Source organism: Sipha flava, unplaced genomic scaffold, assembly GCF_003268045.1.
Source record: "Sipha flava isolate LNK unplaced genomic scaffold, YSA_version1 314_pilon_pilon, whole genome shotgun sequence".
In the NCBI taxonomy this organism is placed as follows: Eukaryota; Metazoa; Arthropoda; class Insecta; order Hemiptera; family Aphididae; genus Sipha; species Sipha flava.
This window is the reverse complement of record NW_020272994.1, coordinates 402737-430285: the sequence shown is the minus strand read 5'-3', so window position 1 is coordinate 430285 and position 27549 is coordinate 402737. Positions and strand designations below refer to the sequence as shown.

At 36.9% G+C, this 27549-nt stretch overlaps 1 protein-coding gene across 2 annotated transcripts; it reads right to left on the bottom strand.

Moving 5' to 3' along the window:
- LOC112686565 (dihydropyrimidine dehydrogenase [NADP(+)]) lies at positions 1-27549 on the bottom strand. Of its 2 annotated transcripts, none has more exons than XM_025558915.1 (14): positions 26930-27549; positions 21316-21507; positions 18406-18609; positions 14644-14805; positions 13696-13934; positions 12516-12675; positions 10892-11567; positions 8411-8673; positions 7238-7675; positions 6218-6370; positions 4140-4613; positions 2413-2892; positions 1627-1787; positions 1-251 (listed from the first exon to the last, which is right to left on the bottom strand). In XM_025558915.1, the coding sequence occupies exons 1-14, from the start codon at positions 26966-26968 to the stop codon at positions 158-160; spliced, it is 3735 nt and encodes a 1244-aa protein (XP_025414700.1). In that variant the 5' UTR covers positions 26969-27549; the 3' UTR covers positions 1-157. The 2 variants fall into 2 exon arrangements, with proteins under 2 accessions (XP_025414700.1, XP_025414699.1); XM_025558914.1 differs by having other exon boundaries at positions 26934-27549.

The following is a 27549-nucleotide window of genomic DNA, read 5'->3' as shown; positions in this document are numbered from 1 at the left end:
ATATATAATACCAGTGATATCAAACAACGACGAAAAAAATATTTGTACGTGAAACAATAAATAATAAATGTAAAAGCTCTCGATAGCGGTAGTATGTTTTCGGCGTGAATGCTATCCCTCCATACGCCAGTCGGTCGTCCCGTTCGACACAGAAGCACTACTCGCGATCGCTGGGACATGCGTACGTAGACAACGTCTGTCGATGGCCCAGACCACGGTTTATCACGTGCGGCACTGTCTTCTCGACCATACTGCGAACAAAAAATCATTATTAAAACCATTGTCCTTAAGCACAAACAGGGTCAAAATTCTGTAGGAGAGAGAGCTTTATGTAAAATAAACTGTACTTAAAAAATAAGAAAAACGTTTAAAAAATAAAACATAATATTGCAATCAGACGTTTTATGATTATACATAATTTAAATATCTGATATGTACAATGATATGTATGACATCACCGAGCATTATAAATATCTGATGCTCAGTGGCGTCATTGGGAGGGGGGGTAACTCATAAATTTTCCACAGTCTAAAGTTCAGTTATTTCAAAGTCAGTATATCATCAAAACATAAAAACGTCTCTTCTAAAGTCACTGACAGTTTATTCATCACAAAATAAATCTGCGCGTAAACTCCCATACGAATGACCTTTTTACCTGTCAATAAATCATGGAGTAAACTCCTATAAAGACCTATTTTGAACAGAGATTAAAGCAACATGATAAAAACGCCAAATACTTAAAAATAGTTTGTCACATACATAATATAACGTTCTATTATTATCGAGCTGGTGTAATGTGCATTGTATTCGTATTTCATAATATTAATTTTATCTGTTTCATTATTCATTATATACATTATATACAGTACTGTGTATTCATAATAAACATTTTATCTACTGCTGTACAAATTTATACTTATACAAACACCTGAGATTTTGACGTATTATATATAGCATTTTTTGGTACTTTTTGGGATCGTATCGAAGATTCTCGAACATACGATAACGTATAAAAATACGCTGTGTAAACAGTGTGTTTTCTGCGTCCATCGTTAGAGTCAGTAATATTTTGTAAAATAATAATAAAATAGTAATTACAATGGATGTTATGTACAGTCAAAATGGTAAAAAACTTTTATAATTAAATAAGTTAAAATTTTTTTTCGCGTCGCATTCCACGTCGGTTTGATACGGAAACTTGCTTCGGAAGCGGTACCGAACGCGCACGTGTACGTGCGGTCACTGAACATAACCTACACCGGCGAATAACATACCTTATTAAAGCTTTCTTTAAGTTTATTAGTGCTAGATCGTTTATATAAATTATTATGGATTTGTATAGATATAAAGAAAAAGCTTCGTTCAATACTCTTTGAAATACAGCATTGCTCTTTTTAAACCCTCGAGGTAACCTAATGAATGCTATTAATCCACGAACTGATGTAAATGGTAATCTAAGTATATTAATCTGTTTATTTTATTGGTAATCGAAAAAATTCACTATTCGGATCTAGAGAAAAAAATAATGTTTTGCACCCTCTACAGCACAACGGTCTTGAAAGGGATGCTGAAGGCACTCGTGTACTTGCGGTCACTGAACACTACTTTCACCGGCGAATAACGTACCTTATGCAACCGGGGATCGGGCACACCGTCAGGCACAGCGTGCATCCGGTGCACGAGTCCGGCTGAACGCGGACGGTGTGTGTCAGCGGGTCCATCGCGATCGCTTGATAACCTGAATCGTTGCATGCCATGTAACACTTGCCGCAGTTGACGCAGGAGTCCTGTACACGAGCCGACATTATTATCATTATTATTATTATTATTGTTATTATCACGTTTTCGTGAATGCTAGTTAATCGTAAAACGGCGTGGGTTTTTTAACAGCGATCCGGTCGGTCTGCAACCCCGCGGACTGCATTACGACTGAATGGTCAATTGGTAAAAACTCCGTCGTAGTGCAAAGTCGATTGTTTTAGGCAACGTTCAATAACCGATGGCCCGAACGAGTCGTTTGGAGGGACAACGATTTTTCAACGAAAACAGTACGATCTGTTTACCCACCATGTAAAATACTCTACGACTGGCATCGCCCGCTTTCGAGAAGAACGATTTTTATAACGGAAACGTGGACTTTTGAATTTTATAAAAGTCTATGTTCACTTCCGAGATCTACATGATGTTTTGAATAATTCGGGGAGGAGGGGGAATGGTCCACGTTGGCTACGTTTACAGATTTTCCGGAAATTTATTTTAATGAGAAAAAATCGCGTTTGTACATATAGATGATCACCATAGAGGAGGTTATTAGACCAAGATTTCGACGATTGCGTAAGATATTGACCGACCGGGAATCCTGTTCTGATTCACACCAGTACGAGCATTCTCAGCGAAAACTCGTTAACTGACCTCGTTGACCAACGCCACGACTTGCGCGCGATTGTCGAGCGATTTGTACGCGCCGACCGCTGTCAGTGCACGTCCCACGGCCCGTTCGACGGCCGTCCCTTCCGCGTGGTCATCAATTCCTGGTGCTACCGTTCCCCGTGCCGTTTCTGGCATCGCGGCCGCTCGCCCAGACCTGGCGCCTCGCATCGTGCTGACCATCTCGGACGCCGCCTCGGACGCCTCCGAGCGACGTCGGCTTCTCAAGTACGGGCCGAACTTGGGCTTGGCGTTACCGCACCGATCCGCCGCCGCTGTCGACGAAGTCACTAAATCATAATCGTCGGACAGGTCGATCATGTCTTTGACCAGCGCGGCAGTAGGACGACGCTGCACCGGTTGCCGTTTACCGCCACCACCGCCGTTCATGTACAGCAACGCTTTCAGCCCGGTGATGTAGTCCTGGACGACCGTGAAGTCCTGGTTCTGGATAGCGCTGCACACCTGTATACGAAATGCGTCGTAATGCGACCGGGGTGTTATTTGGATTTGAAACGAAACGTTGCGCGTTTCGTATAATCGCGTACAATGCGCCTTTCATGAAAACTAAGTCCGAATCGTGGATCGCAGGAAATTATTTTTGTCGTATTATGTATTACTTTCAGTTCAGAGCCGTCTTAAGGATTCTTAGGGTCCGGGACGAATTGATTGGGGGCCCCTTCGTTCATCACAATAATATAGAAATATGATGTAAAAAAGAACACGCCAAGATTGCAACATTTTGGTAAATATAGTTTTCCAAAGATCAATCTATCAAGTTCGTTTAAATGCACCGATGCAATTGATTACATTTCTAATAACTTCTCAACATTGTATTACCAGTTACCTCAATTAATTATAATTTAATTTAATTTTCTAAGATAATTTTTAAACAGCCATAGGAAATAAGAGCTCGGATGTTGTCGCGTCGACACTTGCGATGACGAATTTCTTCATAAATTTGAATACAATTATGTCATTCTTCAAATTCACCGCAAAAACCATAATAAATAACAGTTATAAGAATTTAGAAATTAGAATAATTTAAAATTTAACGTTTATAATAGCGCTTCAATTAGAGTTCATGTTATTTTTGTTTAATCCAATTTATTAATATTTCTTAAAGAAAAATAGTTTAGAAATAATATATTAATATCAGTAATCTCTAATGGGTAACGCCGAATATTTCAAATCAATCTAAACTTTAAATAGCCCCTTTTTAATTTTCTTAGACTAGGGCCTAAGGCGAAATGTTTCCATAGTCCCCCACCCCTTGACGACAGCCCTGATTTAGTTAAATATTTTAAAAATGTAATACAATTCCACGTTCGTTAAAGAACATCATGTCGAATTTCGTGAGAGCCGTATTTAAAGGGTAGTTCGAGGAGGCACTAGCCCTCTTAATATATTTAGATGGGCGAAAAAATTGTAACGGTGATTCTAAATAAGAAAATTCGGTCTTTTCGCCTTTTCAATGGAAAGCTATTTATGAAAATTATATGAAAAATAAAAGTAATACTGTAGAATAATTTATATTATTTAGTAGCTTATGAAATTTAAATCTATTTAAGAATATTTTATTGAGACATAAGTTATAGTTGTTGTCCATGGGTGGCAAAATTTTAAATACGGCTCTGGGATTCCGTTGCAATCCAACGCCTTACGTTTTGATGGAAACGCCGAATGCTAAGCGAACAGATTATTGTACATACTTGCACGACTTTGGCACCGCAGTACAGGTACTGGAGCGCAACCGCCGCACTGTCCACGCCCCCCGTGGCCATTATCTGTACGGGTGGGCCACCATCGCCGCCGTTCGCCTTGTCCGGGCCCAATGCACGGGCCAAAGCCGACACGGCCCGCAGGCCCATCGGTCGGACCGCCGAGCCCGACATGCCGCCGTACGTGGACCTCGCCACTCCCGGAGCTTGACCCACTCCGGGCCACGGCCGTCCCGCGCCGCTGATCACGTCCAAAGATCCCAGGGCCGACACCGTGTTCACCGCAGTCAACCCGTCGGCACCACCCAGCCGAACGGCCGCCCGGCCCACGGTCACTACGTCCGTCACATTGGGCGTGATCTTGATGAACACCGGCACTGGCGTGTTCGCTGTACCGCCGTCGCCAACCGAACGCACCGCCACCCGTTTCACCCACCGTGAAATGTTCTCCACCAACACTGGATCCTGTACACGAACATATTTTCAAGTGCATGTTTGCAGTAAGACGCGAAAAGGTCAAATCGACATTAATACGGCCGGCGCCCACAGTCGTGTGTCCCAAAGGCCAGCGCAATGGCAGTGCAACCGGCGCACCTGCACAGGGCCCCGCGGGAGCGGATCTCGCTACAGAAAAACGAATTACCAAGTATGATAATACAAAAAATATAACATTTTCAATAGGTAATAATATTATGTTTTTCGTTTCACAATTGAAATAATAATCTTGTAATATTCTGGAGAAAAGTATTAATGTAATATGTTTGTAAAAATACTAGTTATTGGACATGACGCATACGATTCTTGTAATATTATCGTTAACAATAATTGTCACATACGGTTTTATTTAAACTCTTTCGCACGGGGCCCCGCAATTCGTGCTAGTGATCGGCAAATGATCGCATTGTCTTATATTTTTGTTTTACTCTAGGAATCGTGCGTGGTATTGTGATCATTGCAATACTGTGCTCGGCAGATTTCGACATGTTTCCAATTTTTTCCGCGAGAAACGTTATATTGTGTTTTCGGTACATACGTCACCACAATTTAAATAAAACGCTGTTTAAGAGAACGCCACACCTGCAAGTGTGTCTCCGTCTTACAAACACATAACGTTACAAATGTTTACTTTGCAGTTCAAATGTAGTTTTAAGTTTTTTAAAGATTGTGATATTATACTCATAAACCGCTTGGAAATCAAAATATCATAAAAAATCGACCAATAGAACACAGATGATATTCTTTCCTGTTCGTTCAATTGCTATAGATATATTTACTTTAGTATTAACTCTAACTAGACAACATTCGAACAACTTATCGCTAACTTTACGTGTTGTACGTTTGTAAGACGAAGACAGCACTTGCGGGTCCTGGCGTCACTTGGGGTCCTCTTAAAATCGTATATTGTTAATAAATATTTTAAACGGTCGCACGACGATAGTATATACCAGGGATGGACAACTAACGGCCCGCGTACGTTTTTTTATCTGGCCCGTGCTATATTTTTCAAATCACTTCGTAACATTTTAACGTAAAATGTAAATATTATAATTTTCTTTAATATTGAACCAGTCAATTCCAGTTAATCGTATAATGTCTAAATATAATGCACATTCATATCGATGTAATTATTATAGCTAATGGTATTAGACACTTATTGTATTGGTCCAGTCGTAAAAGTTGTCAATTTTGATGAGTTTTTTTCATTTTTGCTTTCTTAACTCCGGCCCGCTAGATTTTAAAATTCTAAAAATTGGCCAACCAGCTACTTTTAGTTGCCCGTTCCTGGTATACACGACGAATCGTACAAAACGAAAGAAGGACGTCGTTCTTTCGGTTGATTCGCGGATAGATTGTCCGCACGGAAAATCACGTGAAGTTAATGGCTTTACAGAGCTTTAATTAGCTTTGCAGAGAGTGGAGGTTAGGTACGCGAAGTATTGTAAACGGGTTCCTTATACAGATCACAGTGTATTCTTAGTGAGTTTGCCGACCGACGCGAACAGTTAAATCCACCACCGATTGCTGGACGGAACGAACGCGACCGTATGTTGCCTCACCAACATACGTACCTGACCGCACGCCAGACCCATGCCGGACTCGCCCATGCCATGTGGACAACTCAGGTTCAGCTCCAACGCGTCGGCGCCCGCGTCACACGCCAATTTTGCCAATGACGTCCAATCGGACTCGCTGTACGCGCACATAATACTGGCGATTAATATCTAGAACAGGAGCAATCTAGAATTCAGCACATGAAGATGCAGTGTTGGATAGTATTAACCATATAGACGTGTTCAGACTGGTGGCCGAGGAGAGCATAACAAATTTTTAAATCGCATGATCTATTTTTTTTAATTAAGAGCAAAACGTATGACCATTGGTTTGTCAAAAAAATATAAATACATTTAAAACTAAAATAGATATACATGTATAATACTGCTGTATTGTACTTTACTGATACTGTCAATACTGAGTGCGGACCACACGACTTTTTTAGTCCCGGAATGATTATGTTAGTGGCATAAGCTCCCGGGATGGGAAAGAGGCAATGCCAACCTAACCTCTCAGGTAAACACGTCTATAGTAGTAACGTAATGGAAAGTAACGCGCTGCGCAATTACTTTTATAGTAATGCGTTACGTAATATCATTACAATTTTCACTGTAAACATAACGTAAAACGTACACGTACGAAAATGTAATGGACGTTATTTTACATAAGTTTTTCTCTGGTATAACGCGTTGCAAATATATATAAAAAAAATCCAACAACTTTTCAACAAAAATATATTGTATCCGTATTATATTAAATATAATACGAATACAATATATTACGATAATTAATATATAGAATAAAATGTATACTGATAATGTATGTGTGTGAACATTAGAACTAGTTATTTGTCATTTTTCAATAGTATTTAAATATAATTTTTCTATATTAATAATGATTTTAATGTGAAGTTGTCATCAGTGATATGACAACGAAAAATAGGTACGAATTTCGTAGAGGGTAGGGAGGTGCGTTTTTGATTTCTAAGTCAGAAAAATAACGTTTGACACCGTTCGATGATATGATAATGTACTCACGTGCCGTGGAAAGTCGTGCTTCAACTCTCGGATGGAGCGCAACCAGTACGCGGCCGTCTTCTCCGAAATTAGTTCGATGTTCAAAAACGCGGCCTTGGCCACTTCGGGATCCGCGACTCCGATAGCGCCGTGTCCCGTTGCCGTCGTCTGTCCCACGCCGTGGCCGCCTAGTGCAACGATGCGCGGAGACACGTTCGTCACCAGGTCCTTGTCCAACCCGAACGTTTTGGTGACGGCGAACGCCCACCCGGCCTGGAACGCGCGACGGATCATCGCGGCGCTCGTCGTGGGTGGTGCCGAGGCCAATCCGAAGGGGTTCAAGAAATGCAATCCGCACATCCGGACAGACAGGTCTACGTCGTCGATGGCCGTCCGGAATCCCGGCAACAGCGGTCGCGGAACCGATGCCGTCTTTTCCGTCCGGTAACCGTACAGTTCCTGCGGGACGATTCAAATGATACCATTGCATTTGAAATGGTTTTACGACCCAAGTGCAATCCGACAAAAATGGTTGCGAACGGGACGCCTCGAGCTGATCGACTGTTCGACTGTTAAAAAAGTGTGCTTACCAGGATCGTATTTAGGGGGAAGCTCTACAAGGTGCTGTTGCCCCGGGCGGCTGAATATGAGAGGATGGCTAATTTTTTATATTTTCAATATTTAATGATCTAATATTTTTGAAGTGAAACTTCTTTAAAAAATAAAAAGAGTATCTCAAAAGAAAATATGTATCGCCAATCGCGGCACACTCATACACATACTCAGTAACGGTCGAGTACTGTCGATAGATCCAAAGATTTACAAACAATCTATCCTTATGTTAACATTGCACTTGGAATATTTTTGTGTACACCAGCAACGAATTGTTCTTCAGAAAGATTTTTTTCAACCCGCAGAAATTTGTGTTTGGTATAATGAAGCGTTTTTTATTGTTGTTCCCTAGTGTCAAATTCCTAAATACGGCCCTGGTGCTTACGTACGATTATGTTCCATTCTATTGCGTCGCTGTCGAATGATCTTCAACTCGATCGTATCGAATGGCGAAATCGTTCGAAATTGTTTCGTTCGCTTTTGCGGACGTACTCGACTTGTGTACCCGGTTCGCCCGGTAATCATTTATAACGTGCTGACAACAAGCGAACTTCGCCGGGTAAATTGTGCGCGCAGGCTCACCTGTAAGTATTGATGTATGTGATACGCGGCCGTCTTGCCGTCGTTGGCCGATTCCACCGTGGTCTGCGAAGGGTCGGCGCCGGGTCCCGTTGCGTAGGACGCGTCACCACCGCACCACACCGGTGGCCGAGGCCGCAGCTCCTGCGCGTTTTTGTCCGCGCCGTCAGCATCCGTCCACCACTCACAGCGGCCGGTCTGCGGGTCCACGCACACCCGTCCCGTGCGCTGGTCCACTCGGGCGTACGGGGCTAACGCGTCTGCCACTGAAACGACAACGGCGTTACGATACAGAACCTGTGAGGAGCGATGCGCGCGCAAAACATGGGTTTTCACTATCGAATATCACGGCACGGAGTTGGCCGCCAAGATTATTTTAATTTTCATATATTAAATCGGCGGCCAGGCTGTTCTATAGAATAGTTAGTTTCTCGATACGTATGCTATCGGCGACCCTTGGCGATAATTATTTAGCAAATAAAAAAGTTTTCTTCAAACTGTCAGTTGCAGCACGTAAGTTCCAGTGAAACGTTTAACGTTTATGTAGGATGTAAAATATGGGACTCCCGCACGAGTTAATTTTCGATACACGAATAACTTCTTATTTAATTTTTAACAGTGACAATAATATTTCAACGATAAAATAATAAAAATAAAAATTAAAATTAAAAATTAATAAATGGTTACAAGGCCGCCCGCAGAAATTTTTCTCGGGGGGGGGGGGGGGGACAGCGAAAAAATAATATACTTACCATAAATTCTGTTTTTTATCACATAGTAAAAAAAAAAGATTTATTTACTATAATATAATAAGTATATACATGTATATATAAATATATATAATGTTGTTGTTATAATTAAGCCTGTATAATATAAAATGAAAAAAATAATTAATAATAAATAATTATGACTCCTTGATCATTATCGTCAAATAAAAATTGAACACGCCGTAGTTCTATGCAGAAAAGCTTAATTATATCTTCAACAATGTCAGATTGTTGACTTTTTAAAAAAATAACAACAATATTATCATAAAAGCATAAAACCACATAATAGATTAAATTTAATCTATTCTGTAATAAAACGACTGTAATAAAACGACTGTCATCACCATGGCTTTAGATAGAAATATATCTTAAACCGTGGTCATCACTATGACTTTATCAATTAAAACCACAATAATTGTATATGGACCATAGAGTTGATATGATATGAATCTACAACCATAATTAAAACAAATAAACCAAATACCGAATACCTAGTGATATTAAAACTGACGAACAATTTTGTGTCAACTTATCAGTTATCAGTCCTCTTTATCGGCCTCCAAGACTGCTTAATAAAATGAAAATAAATGCAATAAAAATTAGGTATTATCTAAATTAGTGGGGGGGGCCTTGGCCACTAACCATTATGGTTAACAATCGTATTCATAAATTAAAATATATAAATAAATAAACAAATAATGTATGTGTACATACGAGTATATGTGTACAAGTAAATAAATAAAAGTTTTGTCCGGAGTATTATTATATTCGTAAATATACTTATTATTATATCTGGTATAAATAGACTTAATAAAATTGCGACCGAATAAGAAAAAAATAAAATAAAATCGCAACTATGAGTTGCGTATGAATATTTAAATTTTTCATATTCAGTCACAATTTTATTAACTTTGTGTATACCTGATGATGCATTTTTATTTCGAAACCGATCATTCTTTACAGTTATAAAAACACTTTAGACTAAGTTCTTATAATTGATTAATTTATATAAACTATTTGTTTATTTATTATATATTAATATTTAAACAGCAAAGATAAAAATTATATCAATATTTATAGTTTCTTTGACTGCGCATCATATGTGTTGGGCAATAGCATTAATCAGGGCCGGATTTAGAAGAGAGCTGAGCTGGCTTCAGCTAAAAGACCATCAAAATTTCATGATATTCTTATTAGATTACAAACAAAATTATTCTATTTATATATGCAATTAAATAATTTATAGAACTTTATTTGAACGTTTGAAATTTAATTTTTATCTAACTAATAATATATGTAATTATATAAAATTATTATTAATAAATATATATATTATAAATATATAATTATTATATAAAATAATAAGTTGTTACCACTAATAAATATGATAATTATTGTAATTTAATAAGCAGAAAAATGTATTTTCTCATTTATGTAAAAGGGTCTCCCCAGAGTGCGTTCCATCCAGGGACCACCACATACCTAAATCCGTCCTAGGCTTTAATGACTTCACTATTACGCAACATATATGAATTATTAAAAAACGTTAAACTATTTTCGAAACCGAAAAGTTTCTACGACTACCCGGCACAATTATAGTACGTACATCAACTACTCGTGCATTCCTTACGCACGATATCGTTGACGACGAACATAACAAACCGTCGATAAAAATATGATAAACACATTTTATCGGGTGTTCCCGGGCGAAACTCACCTTCCGGCGGCAGCCGCGACCCGAACGCGGACACGACGCAGTCGGCGCGCAACACGAACAGGTCTTCGTCGGCCGATCGATGTTCGTCGTCCTGAGAGTCCGGAGTGTCCAGGTCGTCCACGTCCGTCCTGCGGAACTGCACGGCCCGCACGCGACCGGCAGCGGCACCGGCGCCGGCGCCGCGGAACAGGAACCGCACCGGCTGTGAATGCGGCACGAGTTCGCAACGCTCACGCATGACCCCCTCCAGCTCCTCCGGCACGGCCCTCACGTCCGGCGTGCCCCGCCGGAACACCACGCGCACCCGGCGCGCGCCGCATCTGAGCGCGGCCGTCGCGCAGTCCATGGCCGTGTCGCCGGCGCCCAACACCAGCACGGTCTTGCCCCGGAAATCCGGCGGCACCACCGCGACGGACGGTCGCGACGGCGAGCCACAGCCGCTGCGGCCGCCACAACACCCACCCGGCTGCAGGTGTTCATCGGCCGCGGGCAACCTCTTAGCGTAGCCCGAGGCCCGGCGCAACAGCCACTTGGACGTGTACACTCCCAGCCGTTCAGCGTCCGCGGCCGTGCCGTCGGCCCCGACGTCGTGGAATAGATCGGCCGGAAGCTGTGGCTCCGGCAGTCCGACGGACACCATAACGGCCTGCGCCCCGTCCGGCCGGTCGATCAGATCCTGGAGAAAAAAAAACCAATCCTTCAGCCGATCCGCCACTGGTCCTGACGAAGACAAATATTATCGTATCGGTCTCATGGCGTTTTTTTTTTTTCGTTGAACGGTGAAATAAATGTCAATAAAAAACGTGCGGAAAATAATACAGTAAAAAATTAAGATGTCTGCAATCGACACGAAAATAACATTTCGTGTAACAAACCGCTGACTTTTGTCTTCTCTATTTCACTCGGAGCGAAATCAGAACCAGACCGATCAAAGTCAATCATGGTTTGTTTTGATGTTGACTGATAAGTGTATGCGCGTCAATTACTTTATACGTGTAATATAATTCAATCTGTCCGGTTTTTACAACTACAAAATGTGTTAAACTGTGTTAGACTGTGTTAGACTGTCGCAGCGATCGATTGGTTCAACCGAAATGACACGTGTATGTTGATTTCGAATTATAATAATCAATTGGTGTCTCCGTACAGTTGTTCGACACGACAGCACCGCCACGCCGGCACTGTGGATCGTTTGGGAATCGAATGTATTCAGACCTACGTCTAGAACGTTAAGGCACGAAAGTTTTTAAGCGTCATCTATGCCGGTCAGTGATATGAGGAACAATTTATGTTTGCCGAGTTACTACTTAACATCGACCGTTGCGATGAGGTCATGTAGAAAATATACTGTCACTGCTGCAATTCGTTTTTCGATAAATTAGTGAATAAATGAAAATATATTTAAATAGCGAAGCAATAGAGGTTCGACCGGTGTCGACGTAATAGAAAACTACATTGGTTCTGCGCACGGTAAAGGACTAAAAAAATATGTGGTACACTCGTTCGTTTTGGGTTAAATTTTTAAGAAAGGTCACTTTGAAGTTAAAAGTTCAAAAGCTGGTAGTTTGCACTACTGTAAACGTGCATTATAGCGATGCTTTATTAATAGTAATAATTTACATACTTTTAGTGTAAAATCGCCGGGTCTACCACCAGGGGCTTTTGCGGAATATAGCCGACGTCCGTAATCCAGCCGAACTCCGCCGCGACCGTATTCCACCATCTGCTCGATTTCCCAGCGGACGGCCTTCCACGGTAACCGATACTCTGGTATCTCTGAGGCACTGTAACGTAATGGGTAAACAATCGAGTGATTTCAAGGATGTGTTTAACTTTCTCGTATATGTTGCACGAGAACGAGGTAACAATAATATTTTAATAAAACTATAACTCTGAACAACAGAGACATCATACTCGCAACTTTTAGATACCTTGCTATTTGTATAAAAATAATTGAAATATTCATTGTTTTATAATCAAGCAGTTAAATCACTCATATTATTATTATTAATATTTATAAACAAACATTTGAAATTTCAAAAAAATTTCAAGCGAACCATAGACTTACACAGTGTGTAATATGCTGTTTATTACTTAATAAACATAAATTATTATGTAACATAAAAACAACATTATAATATGCTCTTTTCTATATTCAAATTACAGAGAAAATCATAGTGTAGACTTTTAAGCCCTATCTTATAAAAAACTACGAATTGTTAAACTTGTTGTACCATATGTAAACAACCTTGTTCTTGGTATTCTTTTAATTAATTAAATCAATTACTAAAAACACATATTGTAAACGCACGAGCGTAATCTAATAAAAAAAAGTGTATACTTGCAATTTAAGATAATTCCAGAAAAATTAGAAATAGACGCGTGTTTTGTTAAATATAATGAAATATGAAATGTAATTAATATTAATTGTAACAAGTAATAACTATAAACAATTGTAATCAATCAAAAACACGTAATTGAATAAGGAGCGCGCCAAAAAGAGATCACTTATCAACATATAAAAGGCCTGCGAATCAACACCAAATTCAGACGTGTCCAGCTATTCAATGCGGAAGCTCTACTTATATCAGTCATTATGATAATTGTAACTGTTGATTTTTTTCTAAGTGTTAAAATAAATTATCATCAATACCATAGAAGGTATACTTTACAAGTTTATTTGCTGAACTTGTCTCAGACTTAGCACTTAGTGATTTAACATTCTTAACGCCCAGTAACCGAAGGCATGTTACAAGTGTACACTTGAAATTAACAGTATAATAGGTGGTGGTGTTGGTACGTACCTAAGGCCACCCGCGTACTCGCCCGACTCATAGACCGTAACGTTTCGGTATCCAAGTCGTGTCAGGTATGTGGCGCAAGTCAGCCCTGCAGGACCAGCACCCACCACGGCTATCGGGGCCATTTTGCTCTGACCTCGAGCTTTCAAAGCCTGTCGATCTCCGTGCTCGTTTTCGTCGCTGCTCTCGTCGTCGCTGTCCGACAACACCTCCGAAGGCGGAACGGCCATCTCCATAAACACCTTCAACAAACATCAACTATTGTTTTATTGTAAGCAAATACGACATTTCTCCTCGAAATTTTAACGTAAAAAAGTATTCCTTAATATTTGTATACAATTTAAATTTAATATCATTAACATTTGCCAGAGTTATTTATATATTCCATTGTCGATCTATCTAGTATTACAAAATTAATTATTACCAAAATTATTATCCGGTCAAATAAATTTGAAATACATGGCAGTAAAAAAATTTACCTCCCCCCACCTGAAAAAAGGTCTAGGCATGGTTCTGAATATAGTAACACAATAAATTACATTGATAGTCTGAACGAAAAATACTCGTCTGTAAAAATAATTAGAAATAACTATTGAACGGACACCAAATAGATTTCCGACTAAAAGAGAAAATTGAATAGCGAAAACAATATTTATGTTATGGACGATAAAAATATGAGACGCGATCTTACGAAGCGTTTACGCGCAAATTAACAGTCTTAATGAGAAGGGTATGGAAAACGATTAGAAGAATGAGACGGAGAGAGACGAAAGCGATAACAACAGTTCGAGGAAAACGTTATGATTTTCCTGTTTAACGTCTAATCGTTTATGTATAATTAAAAACTGGTCACCAAAAGTAATAGTCGGGTCAGTAGCGAAAGAATTATCGCTTTTCAGTAATTGTTTATCATCTTGATGTACGGGAGGGGAGGGGGAATTGTGCACATACTTCTAAGCAAAACTGCTGCAGACCTCCGATGTTGATGGGACCGCCGTCGGTGCCGGCCAGATTGCAGGAGCCGGCGCACAGCTCGCTCGTCGGGCACACCATGCCGCACGACAGGCCCACCGGGTTGTCCGACAAAATAGTCTTGGCGGCTCCGTAATAATTCTGTAGAACAATCCATATGCATAGCGATTATAGAACAATATAAAAAATATGCCGCGTCAACCGATCGACGCGTCCTGCGTCACTTCGAAATCGATCGCTGCGTAATTAGCGTTTGATCAGTGTTCCCTTTAAGAGGACGTCACACCCACATGTGTTGTCTCTGTCTGACATACGTACAACATAGCAAATTTGCATTCAGTGATTCAAATTTAGTGATGTTAGCTTTAGTATATTGAGTGTATAGAGTTAACTGACCTATAATCAAACTTTAAGGGAAGAACATAATCTGTGTTTTGTTGGTCGATTTTTTCCGAAATTTTAATTTCTTAGCGAGTTATGATGTTTTTTTAAATACTGTATTTTACATACTCATAACACGCTTGAAAACTAAAATGTCGGAAAAAACCGACCATCAAATACAGATAATGTTCTTCCCTTAAAGTTTGATTATAGATTAGTTTACTCTAATAATAAAGCTAACATCACTACATTTGAATCATTGAACGCAAATTTTTATATGTTGTACGCATGTCAGACGGAGACAACACACGCGGGTGTGGCGTTCTCTTAATGATTTCATCTACGCGTCGGTCGTGTTAAACTACCCGTATACATATATACGGCGTTTAATTTCATACGGGTAGGTTAGGATAGAGAATAACAATTAATCTCGGCGACTATTTAAATCGATCTAGCTACAATTGAAATATGTGGAAATAATATTTTATCTACAAGCCTTGATTTTAGAAATTGATTATAAACTTTCCCAATTAACAAATGTAATTCAACTCGAACCAAGATCATATAATTCGAGTGATTTAATTTACTTTAATTAATCAATAACTCCATTATTTATAGTTGAATTTAATAGTTTTTTATATTAACTTTTTAGCTTAAAATACGTAATCAATATCTTAATCAATTTTTGAAATCGTTCATTGACAAAACAAATTAAATAAAATTCAAAAAAAAAATTCTGATAATTACGTATACATATAATGTTTCTATCCAGGGCCGTATTTAGGGGAAAGCTACAGGGTGCTGTTGCCTCGGGCAGCTGAATATAAGAGGGCGGATAATTTTTTTATATTTTCAATATTTAATGATCTAATATTTTTGAAGTGAAACTTTTTTACAAAATAAAAAATGTATCTCAAAAAAAATATATATATGGCCAATCACGACGTCACGACACACAAATGCTCTGCATGGTCCGTTATTTTAAGGACCAGACCGGACTTCAAATTTCACCAGGGGAACGAAGTCGGACCGGACCACACTTAGACCGTGGATCGAACTGTCGATACGATCTTAAAACATTTTGGACCGTTTATGGACCAGTCCTTAAGGTTCAGTCTGGGGTCTGATATATTGGACCGACACTCGAATGCCCAACACTTAATTTGCCCGATACTACGTTTGCCCGACACTACATTTTCCTGACACTACGTTTGCCCGACGCAACATTTACTCGAGGCCCGACAATATATTTTACATATTTTTACTGTACGTAATACTGATATACAATATTTTATTATTATTGTTATTTATTAATATACAATAATTAAAAAAAATACTAAATCAGACGAATATTTTATCATGGATATTATCGTTCTATGTGAAAAGGTTCTAAGTATTAAGTATAGTATAGTATATTATATTATTAAGTTCTCAATCGTGTTACCAAAAATAATGTTTTCAGTCGTTCCGTTCTCAATCGTATTTTACCGCTATTCGAGATATATTCATAAAAATCGTTCATAACATTAAATTGTAAGTAGTATAATGTTTGTGTTATTATTAATTTTTGACACAATTATTAATTGCATAATTTTAAAATTTAACATTAATTTGTAAATAACATAATAGGTATAATATAATATTTTATTGAAATTTTTAATAATTTTTCACACATATTTATAATAAATTATAATATAATTTGAGACTGTCGAGCAAATGTAATGTTGGGCAAACGTAGTGTCGAGTAAATCTAGTGTCGGGCAAGTGTAGTGTCGGGCAAATGGTGTCGGATAATTAGGGTGTCTGGCAAATGTACTGATCCCTTCAGTCTGTATTAGCCAAGACCGTACCATATGATGCGTTTAATATTACACTGGACCGGCTACTCGACTTTATAAATAAATATATACCTAAAGTTGTAGGTTTTTTCGTTTTATTTATTTAAATACAATATTTGTATTTAGATTTTAATTACCATGAATGGGACCGAACTGATTTTCATATTATTTTTTTGAAACCGAACCGGACTAAAAATAACGCATTTGATCTGAGGACTGGACCAAACTACTCCTAAAAATTATTGAACCAGACCAAACCGACGATTCAATAATTTTTATATTTTAGGACCGGACTGATTAAGACCGGACCATGCAGAGCACTACGACACACACACACACACACAAATACTCGGTAACGGCCGAGTACTGTCGATAGATCTAAAGATTTACAAATAATGTATCCTTATGTTGACATTGCACTTGGAATAATTTTGTATATACCAGCAACGAATTGTTCTTCATTTGTCTTCAGAAAGATTTTTTCAACCCGCAGACATTTGTATTTGGTATAATGATGCGTTTTTTATTGTTGCCCTCTGGTCTCAAATTCCTAAATCGGCCCTGTTTCTATCTTACTTTTGAAAACATGTTATTTAAGTCGTCAATATTATGTTTACATTGTACTTGAAGTAAAAAGTATTATGATTCATTCTTACTACTAATGCTAATAATAATAATAATACTTAAATTAATTTTAAGTAATTAATATGAAATACTATTAGTTTTATTTGAACAGTGTATACAACGAACTGAACATTGCTATTATTGTTTTATAAAATTATCGTAATTTAGTTCGAATAACAAAATACAGTATAATTGTTTTAAAAAGAATCAAAGTTATTTATATTAATCGTTTGTTTTTTTTTCGAGATTACAATTTGTTATATAATAGTATGAACATAATATAATTATAATCGTATACAAATACTATGAATAATGACGGAGTAAATAATGTGAACATGTGAGATTTGATTTAAATTTTATTGAAGCACATAACGACATTCAAATATGATAGTATCACTGTCAAATTCAAGTTCATACGAATATAAACATCTTTCTTCAATCCAAGGTCCCAATTTTTTTTTCTTATTAATTTCCAACCTCATTTATAAGGTATTATACTTTGTTACATAAAATATAATACTTGTTCGTTTCAGTCGTTATGAAGTTAACAGAAAACAGAATCAAAATCGTATAGACAAAATAAGTACACGATATTTTATAAATGCTGTTGGACAACGAAAAACCGTTAGTTTACTCAACTGATTTACTTATTTTTTCGACGTTTAGGCGTATTCGATATTTTGTTTTTTTGCGTTCTTATCGAGTTCCGATGATCTATTGAAACATATTATTTCATGGACATATGAATGGGATAATGAGGCTGGTGCAGAAGTGCTCGTCGTCGTTATAAGTTACCGATTGGTGCGAGTTCGCAACTATTAATTATACGCATCCAATTATACGCGATTCCGACCAAATCCGAAAGAAAAATATGACCAAACATAATTCGTAATCGTACCTGATTTGCGATGCTGGTGATGAACGATTTGACGTCGATCGACGTGGGACACGACAGTTGGCACGGCGCATGAGCGCATTTGAGACAGCGGCGGGCTTCGCGCACAGCCGCTCTTTCGCCGTCACGCAGTGTGCTGGGCTTGACATCGGTCCACCACCGGTTCCACAGGCCACTGGCACAACCGTCCACTGTACCTTTGGTGTCCTTAGCCGCGGATACGAAAACAAAAATTATCAAATGTTCACATAACGTCACAATGCATAATATTTATAAAAACTACCGTTTTCGGTATTTAAAATACTGTATTTTCAATCATATCTATTACTATCATCTATCTATCATCTATTACTCAACTGTGGTCCGTTAATAGCGAGTCGTGTGCTAAAAATTAGACCGAAACCTGTACGTTCGGCTAAGTGAACGCGTAAAATTTAATTATGTCCTTGCAACTTTTCGTTAAAGTGTTGAAAAAGTTGCTCGTCTCTTTGTCTGGTATGTACATATTACGAGTATATGCGAAACGGTAATAATATAATACACATGTAACGTGTACAGCATTACAGCCAGCAGTGGCGGAGCTACATATAGATAAAGATGTGATTTCACACGGGCCTCGGCATAAAAGGGGCCTCAAACGATTTAACTTAGAAAATTATGAACATTAAAATTTAAAAAATTTAACTAAAAACCTCATAAAGTTTATTTTTAGTTTTTAGCTTTCCATTTATTTTTGCAAGTGAACCATTGTATAATTAGTTATGGAGGTTCAGAATAATAGTAATCTAGCATGATCAATTAGTTATTAGATCTTAGTATAATATGAAGATAGGTAGGTATTTATGCATTTATTCGATTTAAATAAAATATCCTAGAAAAAAAGTAATAATATATAATATAACTAGCTAACCCGACAAAAATTATTAAATTAAACTACGATTTATTAAACAATAGCACTTAAGAATATAAAAAACGTATAAGAACCTATTTGCAGACCTACCAAATGTGTATACGTAATTTCATTAAAATCGATCCAGCCGTTTCGGAAGAGTATGGTCACAAACACAATATATAGTGTGACACAAGATTTTTATATATAGATATATATATACTCGTATATGTGTTACTGGCAATATGGATAATTCAAGTATTTTGCAAAATGCCTAGGCATTATGCAAATTGCTGATCCATTTCAGGCAGTGCAAATAAAACATATGATTTTCAATATTATTTTACTTGTAACCTAGGTATTTTATAAAATATCTAGGCATTATGTGTAATGCCAATCGTGGAGTAGGCAATATGAAGAAAACAAACAATTATTGGGCATCGCCTATTACCAACGACTTTACTTAAATGCCAATTTTTTTTTTTTTTTAGGCAAAGTACAAAACATTTAATTATATGTTGTATTACATTAAGATTCTTATAATTATTATACATTATTACTCATATTACAGACAAAATTTAATTTTTATCTATTATTTATTTATAAATTAAATACGGGCTAGGCCCAAAGTACAGTAGTTGGATTTAGTATAGTATAGTCTAATAGTATATATAATATATATAGAGTCAGTAAAAGTGAAACAGAATTAGGTGGGTGAATTATAATAAAAATGAAGAGTGGTTATTAGCTAGACGCATTAGTCTGTCTATCGGGTTATTCTGACTATAATTAGTAAATCGTTTAGGAATAGAAAACGGAGCAGTAGAACGGGTAGGACAAGAAGGGACGCGAAAGTTTATAAGGGAGAGGAGTGATGGAGCATCAGAAATACCACCAATAAGATTTTGAAGGAACTTAAAGTTGCTATTTAATTTTCTATCAGCCAGAGTTAGTAGGCTAAGTTAACGGAGAACTGGAGAATAATCGTGTAAGGGGTGAAGAATACCTAGTACATAACCGGTGTAGAATAGAAAACGCCTTTGTACTCGCTCAATGGTGGCGGAGTCTGAGGCAGCGTGGGAGCCCTATAAGACTGATCCGTACTCAAGCTGAGACCGTACTAGAGAGCAAAATAAAGGGCTTTAATAGGAGGGGTGAGGTTAAAATCGGATGGTATCCATTTTATGAATCCCATGAATCCCCTATTATTATATTATTACTATTATATAAATATTTTACTTAAACTACTATTCACTTATTATATCATGTTGTAGAAAAGTGATATTTTGAAGTGCACAAAATGTTATTTTTAAGGAAAATACACTTTTTATTTTGACACGGACTTACAAACACATTTTAAAAATCCTTGGCCAATTCTTGTGGATTGAATTTTTATCAACTCATTATACTGTTCATCAGATAAAAAACTAGTATTAGTGACCAAATTTAAAAAAAAAAATTTTGTAGTTTGTTATAAAAATTTGACTTCATATAAATCGTATACATAGTTGCAACACCAAAACGACGAGAAAAATAACGATATTGTAATAAAATTATTAGTATGTTCAATATTGTATCTCATTATTATTATAATAGTAGTAAAAGAATGTTAATATTTGTTGCATTAAATCGTGAACGCACATTTATGATAAACGATAAGTAAAGTCGTCAATTAGGTTAGGCGATGCCCAATTTTGTTTTTTTTTTCTTCATATTGCCTACTCCACGATCGGCATTATACATAATACCTAGAATAAGCTCGTATTATGTATATTGCCGAGTGATTTTTGGAATTTTATATAATGCCTAGGCATTTTGCAAAATACCGGATTATCCATATTACCGGTAACATATATAAATATATATATATTAAAGAATAATAATGTTACGTGAGAAAAACAAAATTCTTAGTTTTTTTTTTAAAATTCTGTCTTAGAAATTTGCCACGAAAATTTTTTACACGGGCCTCCAAGAATCTAGTTCCACCACTGGCCAGCAGAATGATTCGCAAAAAATGTGCTTACTTCAGCGTATGACGAGTTACGCTTGTAGTGATGTCGGTCTTGGACCGTGGCAACGGATGGCTTAACCGTAGCCCGGGCCCTAGCCAGTCCGGATCCAGCAGAAACCGTCGGTCCTACTCCTTTTCTAGACCCGTTGACTGAAGTCGACCACTGGCAGCCGGCCAACGGTTTCGGGTTCAACCGGAGCAACTCCTGTTGGTAGAAAAAAAAATCGACAAATGCCAAAATTATTACATGACAGTGTTTAAAAACCTAACAATTGTAATTTTGAAAAAAAAAATCGTTTTTTTTTCATAATTTAATCATATGATCTAGACTGTTGTAGTTAACTATAATTAATTCTATAATGTTTTCAATAACTTAATTCATAGTTATACATAATAAATATGAATGTTTAGTATAATATATATCATACCAAAAACACTTCGTTGTAATTTCGTCTGCAAAAAAAGCCAATTTTAAAAAAATTCAAATAATGATATTACATTTATTAATAATTAAACCTTTAATATAGGTACGTGATAAAAAACAGGAACAAAGTAAAATGCTTATTTTAAATATTACAAATACCTATGATGACAAATAAGATTAATTGTGAAGTTAAATTTTACTTTAACGACCTGCCATGTAAACAATATATTGATTACGTGTTTAACTTTACAATTAATCTTATTGTCTGTTATAAGTATTTGTAATGTTAAACGATCGCATTTTACTTAGTTTCCAAATTATATCACGCCTTTTAAATGTTTAATAATGATCAAACTAAATTAAATTAAATGTTATATCAGATTTAGTTATGTCACTTCAATGTCACATTGAATTTTTTAAACTTAGCTTTTTTTTAACGCGAAGTTATAATAAAGTGTTTTTGGTATGATATCAGCTATTTTTTTTAAAAAATCAGTGCAGTCGTCAATCGTCCGTAGATCATCCGGTATCGCCGCAGGAACGAAAATAGTGTGATGGATAAGTGGCTGATCCGAGGGCCATATTACATTTTACCATATTTTCGTTGCATACGAAAAATTGGACCTAAGAGTACTTGAACATTTTTGATTGTAACTTTTAGGCCATTAAACCAATATGGTTGTGAGTTTCCTTGTTCTCGTATGCACAACATTTTTTATCGATTGATACCTTGTACGAACTTATATGTTCAGCCGTTTGCCCTATAGAGCTAGCCGATGGATTATACAAATTAGCACGATTTTTCCATGGTACAATTCTAGCTTCTTATTAATATTTGTTTATGGCTACTACGTTTTTTTTTTTTTACTTAGTTTAACGCCACTACCAGTGCCACTATGTATATATATAAATAAAAATAAATTGCTCAATGTATATAAGAGCATCACTTGAGAACGGCTTAACTGATTTAGCTGATTTTTATTTTTTTGTTTTTGTTATTGCCTGAACAAGATATGAAAGATAGTTTTCAGAAAGTTTCCTGAACAAGCCGAACATTTTTAGAGTTTTGTTATTATAAATATTTGTTATTATTAAAGTTATCGATAAACGATTACTGACAATAGAGCGTTTTATCGCTATTGTTATGATAATACTTATCGTCGGTTGACTGAAGTTCAATGACAACAATATTCAAAATAGTAAATGACTTATGATAAATGTTACTGGTATTATTCTTACATAGGACATCGTTGCGATGACCGCAGATACACACACACACACACACACACACACAACAGTCGCGTATAAACGGGGTGAAGGATCGGATTAACCAGAAACACATTTGGCATCATGGCTTAAAAAGATACATAAAACTTTATTTGAAGTTAAACGTTTTGTAGTTTTTGTAATAATTTTTTACTACGACTTTTCCGTAAAAAGCCAAGCAGTAATCCAATACAGAAAACCGACATCACACACAATATTTGAAGATAAATTGACATCAGAAATGCACAACCACTTCACGAATAATTCCAAATATGTAAGTCTTATAAGTTGTCATCAAAAGTGTATCAATTCTTATAAGTCATCTATAATCTTTTTCTACAACAGTAATCATTAAGTATTTATCGTGATAATATTATATAAACATACGAAAAATTTAAGAAAAATGTAATAAAAATCGTAAATTTATTTGTACAGGTTAAAAAATTCGAGGTGTCGCTTATCTCTTCCCGTTGAACTATTATATGACTTATCACATTGTGATAATTTATCTGATTCGTAATAATCAATGTACGTGAAAAAATCTTGTTTTCGTTTAAATCAACATAGAATATTATCTAACATTTTACAAAATACATTGACGTGGTCGATTCTATGTTGCCATTTTTATCACGTATATTACATGACCTATTCAGTGCACGTATAGAATAAAGCTAACAAAGTTCTTCAACTCATTTTGTCGTAAACATTAAACTTAAACGTATTATAAACACATGTAGTTTTAAAATAGCGAATACAATAATCAAAACATTATCTCTTGTATTTGTAATAATTTATCGGTTTTTAATAATTAAATTTTTATGAGTTACTTTTTTTATATTTACTCGAAAACTACTACTTGAACTTATATTCAATTTTTGTTTTCTGTGATTCAATTTAATATGTTAAGTGTCCGAGAACGAAGTGAACGCAGAACGATTGTGACAGTCAACCGCATAGCAGCCGACCGCGTCCCCTTAACAATCACATGCCATTAATATTGCACCCGAACATAAATAAAGCTAATCCCCGGACCGAATGTGACACAGCTGTTCAAATACTGCTTTTGTTGACCTTTGAAGATTTTTGCAAGGGGAACGAAGATAATTTTGTGTTCATTTCGACAACTCGGTCGTTAAAGACTCGTCGATGAACTTACATGGAATATTACTTTAGGTTGCCATAATATTGTTCATGCGAATTTAGTATACGAAAATAAGTTTTAGAAATCCAACAGATCTTATTGGCCATGCAATTGACGGTCGACGTTTCGATCAATATAATAATAATTGATAATAGTGATAAAAATATTTACTTAAGCGAAACAATACGAGTGTTTCACTTAATTGATGATCGAATGCATGGGGAAACCTAATGCGTTATGATCATTTGTGTTTGAATGATTCGAAAATAATGAACATCGTATGACAATTGTTGAAGGCTGATGCCACCGTCTGTTGACTATATGGTCAATATTGATACACGATTAATGATGTTAACGCCATAGCTGAAAAATATTTCGACGAAAAAAGTACGCGAAGAACATGTTAAATAAAACGCACGTCTTTGTTCCTTATTTGCATTACGCTCGCATCGCGCGTACTATAATAATAATAACACAACAACATTTTTTCTAACCGTTAATCATTGCGGCCCACGGTCGGCGGTAAATGAAAAAACTCGAAGGGTCAAACTATACATATTTTTATAATGCACTGTAGGCGCATTAACATATGATCAAGAATAAAAAAATACCGATGTTCTCTCTTCCCGAAGTCGGCATTTATCGACTTCGATTCGTTTGTTTCATCATCCATTCTATTGTTATATACAAGACCCTCATCGTTATTGTCATTCGACACCGAGCCAGTCCCGTAGTAATCGTATTATTTGTTTAGTGTTTTATTCGTACGATAGAAAAAAATGGACGAAGACGTGACGGGATGGTAATTGATTGGTTTTCTTGACGATTAATTGCTTTAACGAGGGGGGGGGGGGGGAAATTTCCAAAACACAAATCAAATGAAGTTAACGAAAAAAAAAAAAAAATTGCGCAATATTATTTATTCTAATATTATTATTCCGACAAAGTTAGTAGGTATTGGAATCGCACAGCAGACGGTTTTCTTGCAACCTACTTGAAGTGATTTGAGTTTTACCGTCGCTTTTGAGAAAGATACGTAACCTAATTTACTAATGGTATCCGCACCCAAACGCGGTGTTACAAAGCGGATAATTTTTATTTATTTTTTTAAACACCCGTTATTACGGTCTTGTTTCTATACACGTTGAAACACAATATGAATACATTAGCGTTTTCCGGTAATAGTATCAGCTGTAACGCCCGGGATGGTCGAATTGAATTTATTATCACAAAAAAAAAAAAAAAATAACAAATTGCACTAGGATTGAAAAAAGTAAAAAGTAGTAAAACTGCACTCTTTTAAAAGAGGAAATAAAACTTCTCGTATAAGCGGGTTTTCACTATGAACGTTCACGTCTACGTACACAAAAATAGTTGTAATCATGTTGTTGGACATAGGTGAACATTTTTCGTGTACAAGACTTATACACGAAACATGTTCTGTTTCCACTGTACACGTTTTAAAAAAAAATGCCTTTATAAGATCGTTAAAAATATTTCGTATCTAACGTATACGAACGCTACAGCAAAATTACAAATATATACTTTTAGAATACTGACATAAGACCTTCAACAACATGGTACCAGAAAGAAATAAATGATATTGAAAAAAATATATTAACTTATATGCTCAAAAGCCTATTACCAGATTAGAGTTTTTCAACTTAGTTTTTTAATCACTACAAAAAACAATTGAAATGAGATGAAAAAAAAATTAGAACAATGATAAAAATATATGACAAATATTTAATTATTTATATTATTAATTATACTCGGAGCCAGCTTAAATGTTCAGCTCTAATTTTAACATCACTCTTTTCTCAATTTTTATGTAACGTACCTATACGAAAAATATTTAAATATTTTTATTTTAAAGAAATAACAAGTAGTGTTGGAACTATCGGAATATTTTTGTATATTTTTGATTTTATCGCCAAATTTATTAAGTTATATAAAAAATAATTTCACTTTTAACCTAACAAATAACTAAACTTTTGTCATAATCTTAAAAATTCAAATAAATTATTATTATAATAATATTAATAAAATAAAACAAACTTAATTTTATTAAAAATTAACTTTTCTTACTTTTAGTGAAACAAATCTCTGTATAAGTTTATGTCTAATTGTTCAGAGATTTCGCTCACAGTAAAACGATTGAGACGTATTTGATCGTAAATCATTTTTTAATATTTTAAGTTACTAAACTTCTCTCAACTGTTGCATAAGTTACAAGTTAAGTCAATATAATTCTTAATATCAAATAAGTATTGAGGTATAATTTTATCAACTTGTTTTTATATTTATGAATTCAAGAACTGATTTCGGATATCGATAGAAATAAAAAAAAATGTACGAGTCTTATTCGACAAGTGCCGCCCCTACTAAAGTATCGTTCTAGGCAAGTGCCCAGCTCATCTACACCTTGAGCTCTGATTAAACTATATATTATTTATCGATTTTAAGATTTAAAAAAGGTACATCAACATAGGTAATGGTACGTAAAAAAAAAAATCGTTTTTAACCAAGCCAACAATCACCGAATTATTGTCAGTCATTGTAAGCATGTAAGTGGGAAGGGAAACGAGTGTTTTCTGAACGTTTAACGCCATCCGCATAACTCGTGATGTATTCGTTTAAATCCCTTTTTTCGAGCCCGAGCGCAGTTCGACGGGAAGAGTGCGATTCGACCGTGCCCCGCGACGAAGCCGGAGATCACACGGTACGCGGATGCCGCGCACGCGGCGGTGCGGTCCACGCACACATGCGTGCGTAGAGACGGTCGGCGCGACATACTCGCCTCGATGTCGGGCGGGTCCTCGCTGCAGCGGCCATCGCTGGACTTGCCCAGCGCGGCAGCGACGTCCACGGGCAGCGACGTCGTCGAGGGGGCCGCCATGGGCGCCTGATGGTGGATCGCGCACACTCGGCCTACGTGGACCGGCGCAGGAGCCGCGAAGCGAGGACAGACGGGCGTGCGACAGTTGCGATCGCGTGGACGTTAAAACGGCCCGGTACGAGAATAGAGCCCCCTTGTGCCGATATCCCGGAACAGCAGTTACGTGTCGTTACCGAGTTGGAACAAACGAGTCGCGAGTCGCGAACGAGTTGAAAACGTGATCCGAGCGCTGTACCGGGCGGGTTGTCGCGTGAACGAACGGACGGACGGTACGCGTACGCGGAGAACGGTTGACGGGCGACCACCTGCTAGCGCGCGAGCGTACGTACTACGGAATGTTGCGCGGCGACAAAACGCAAAACGTCCGCGGCAATATCGCTACGATGATGCGGTGATGATGACGACGATAATAATAATGATAAACATTTGATAAAGACACGCGGACAACACGTTGCGCAATCCGCGACAGCACGTACCGTCCTTGTCGCTTCGACGCCAATAATTCGCGGTTACGAAC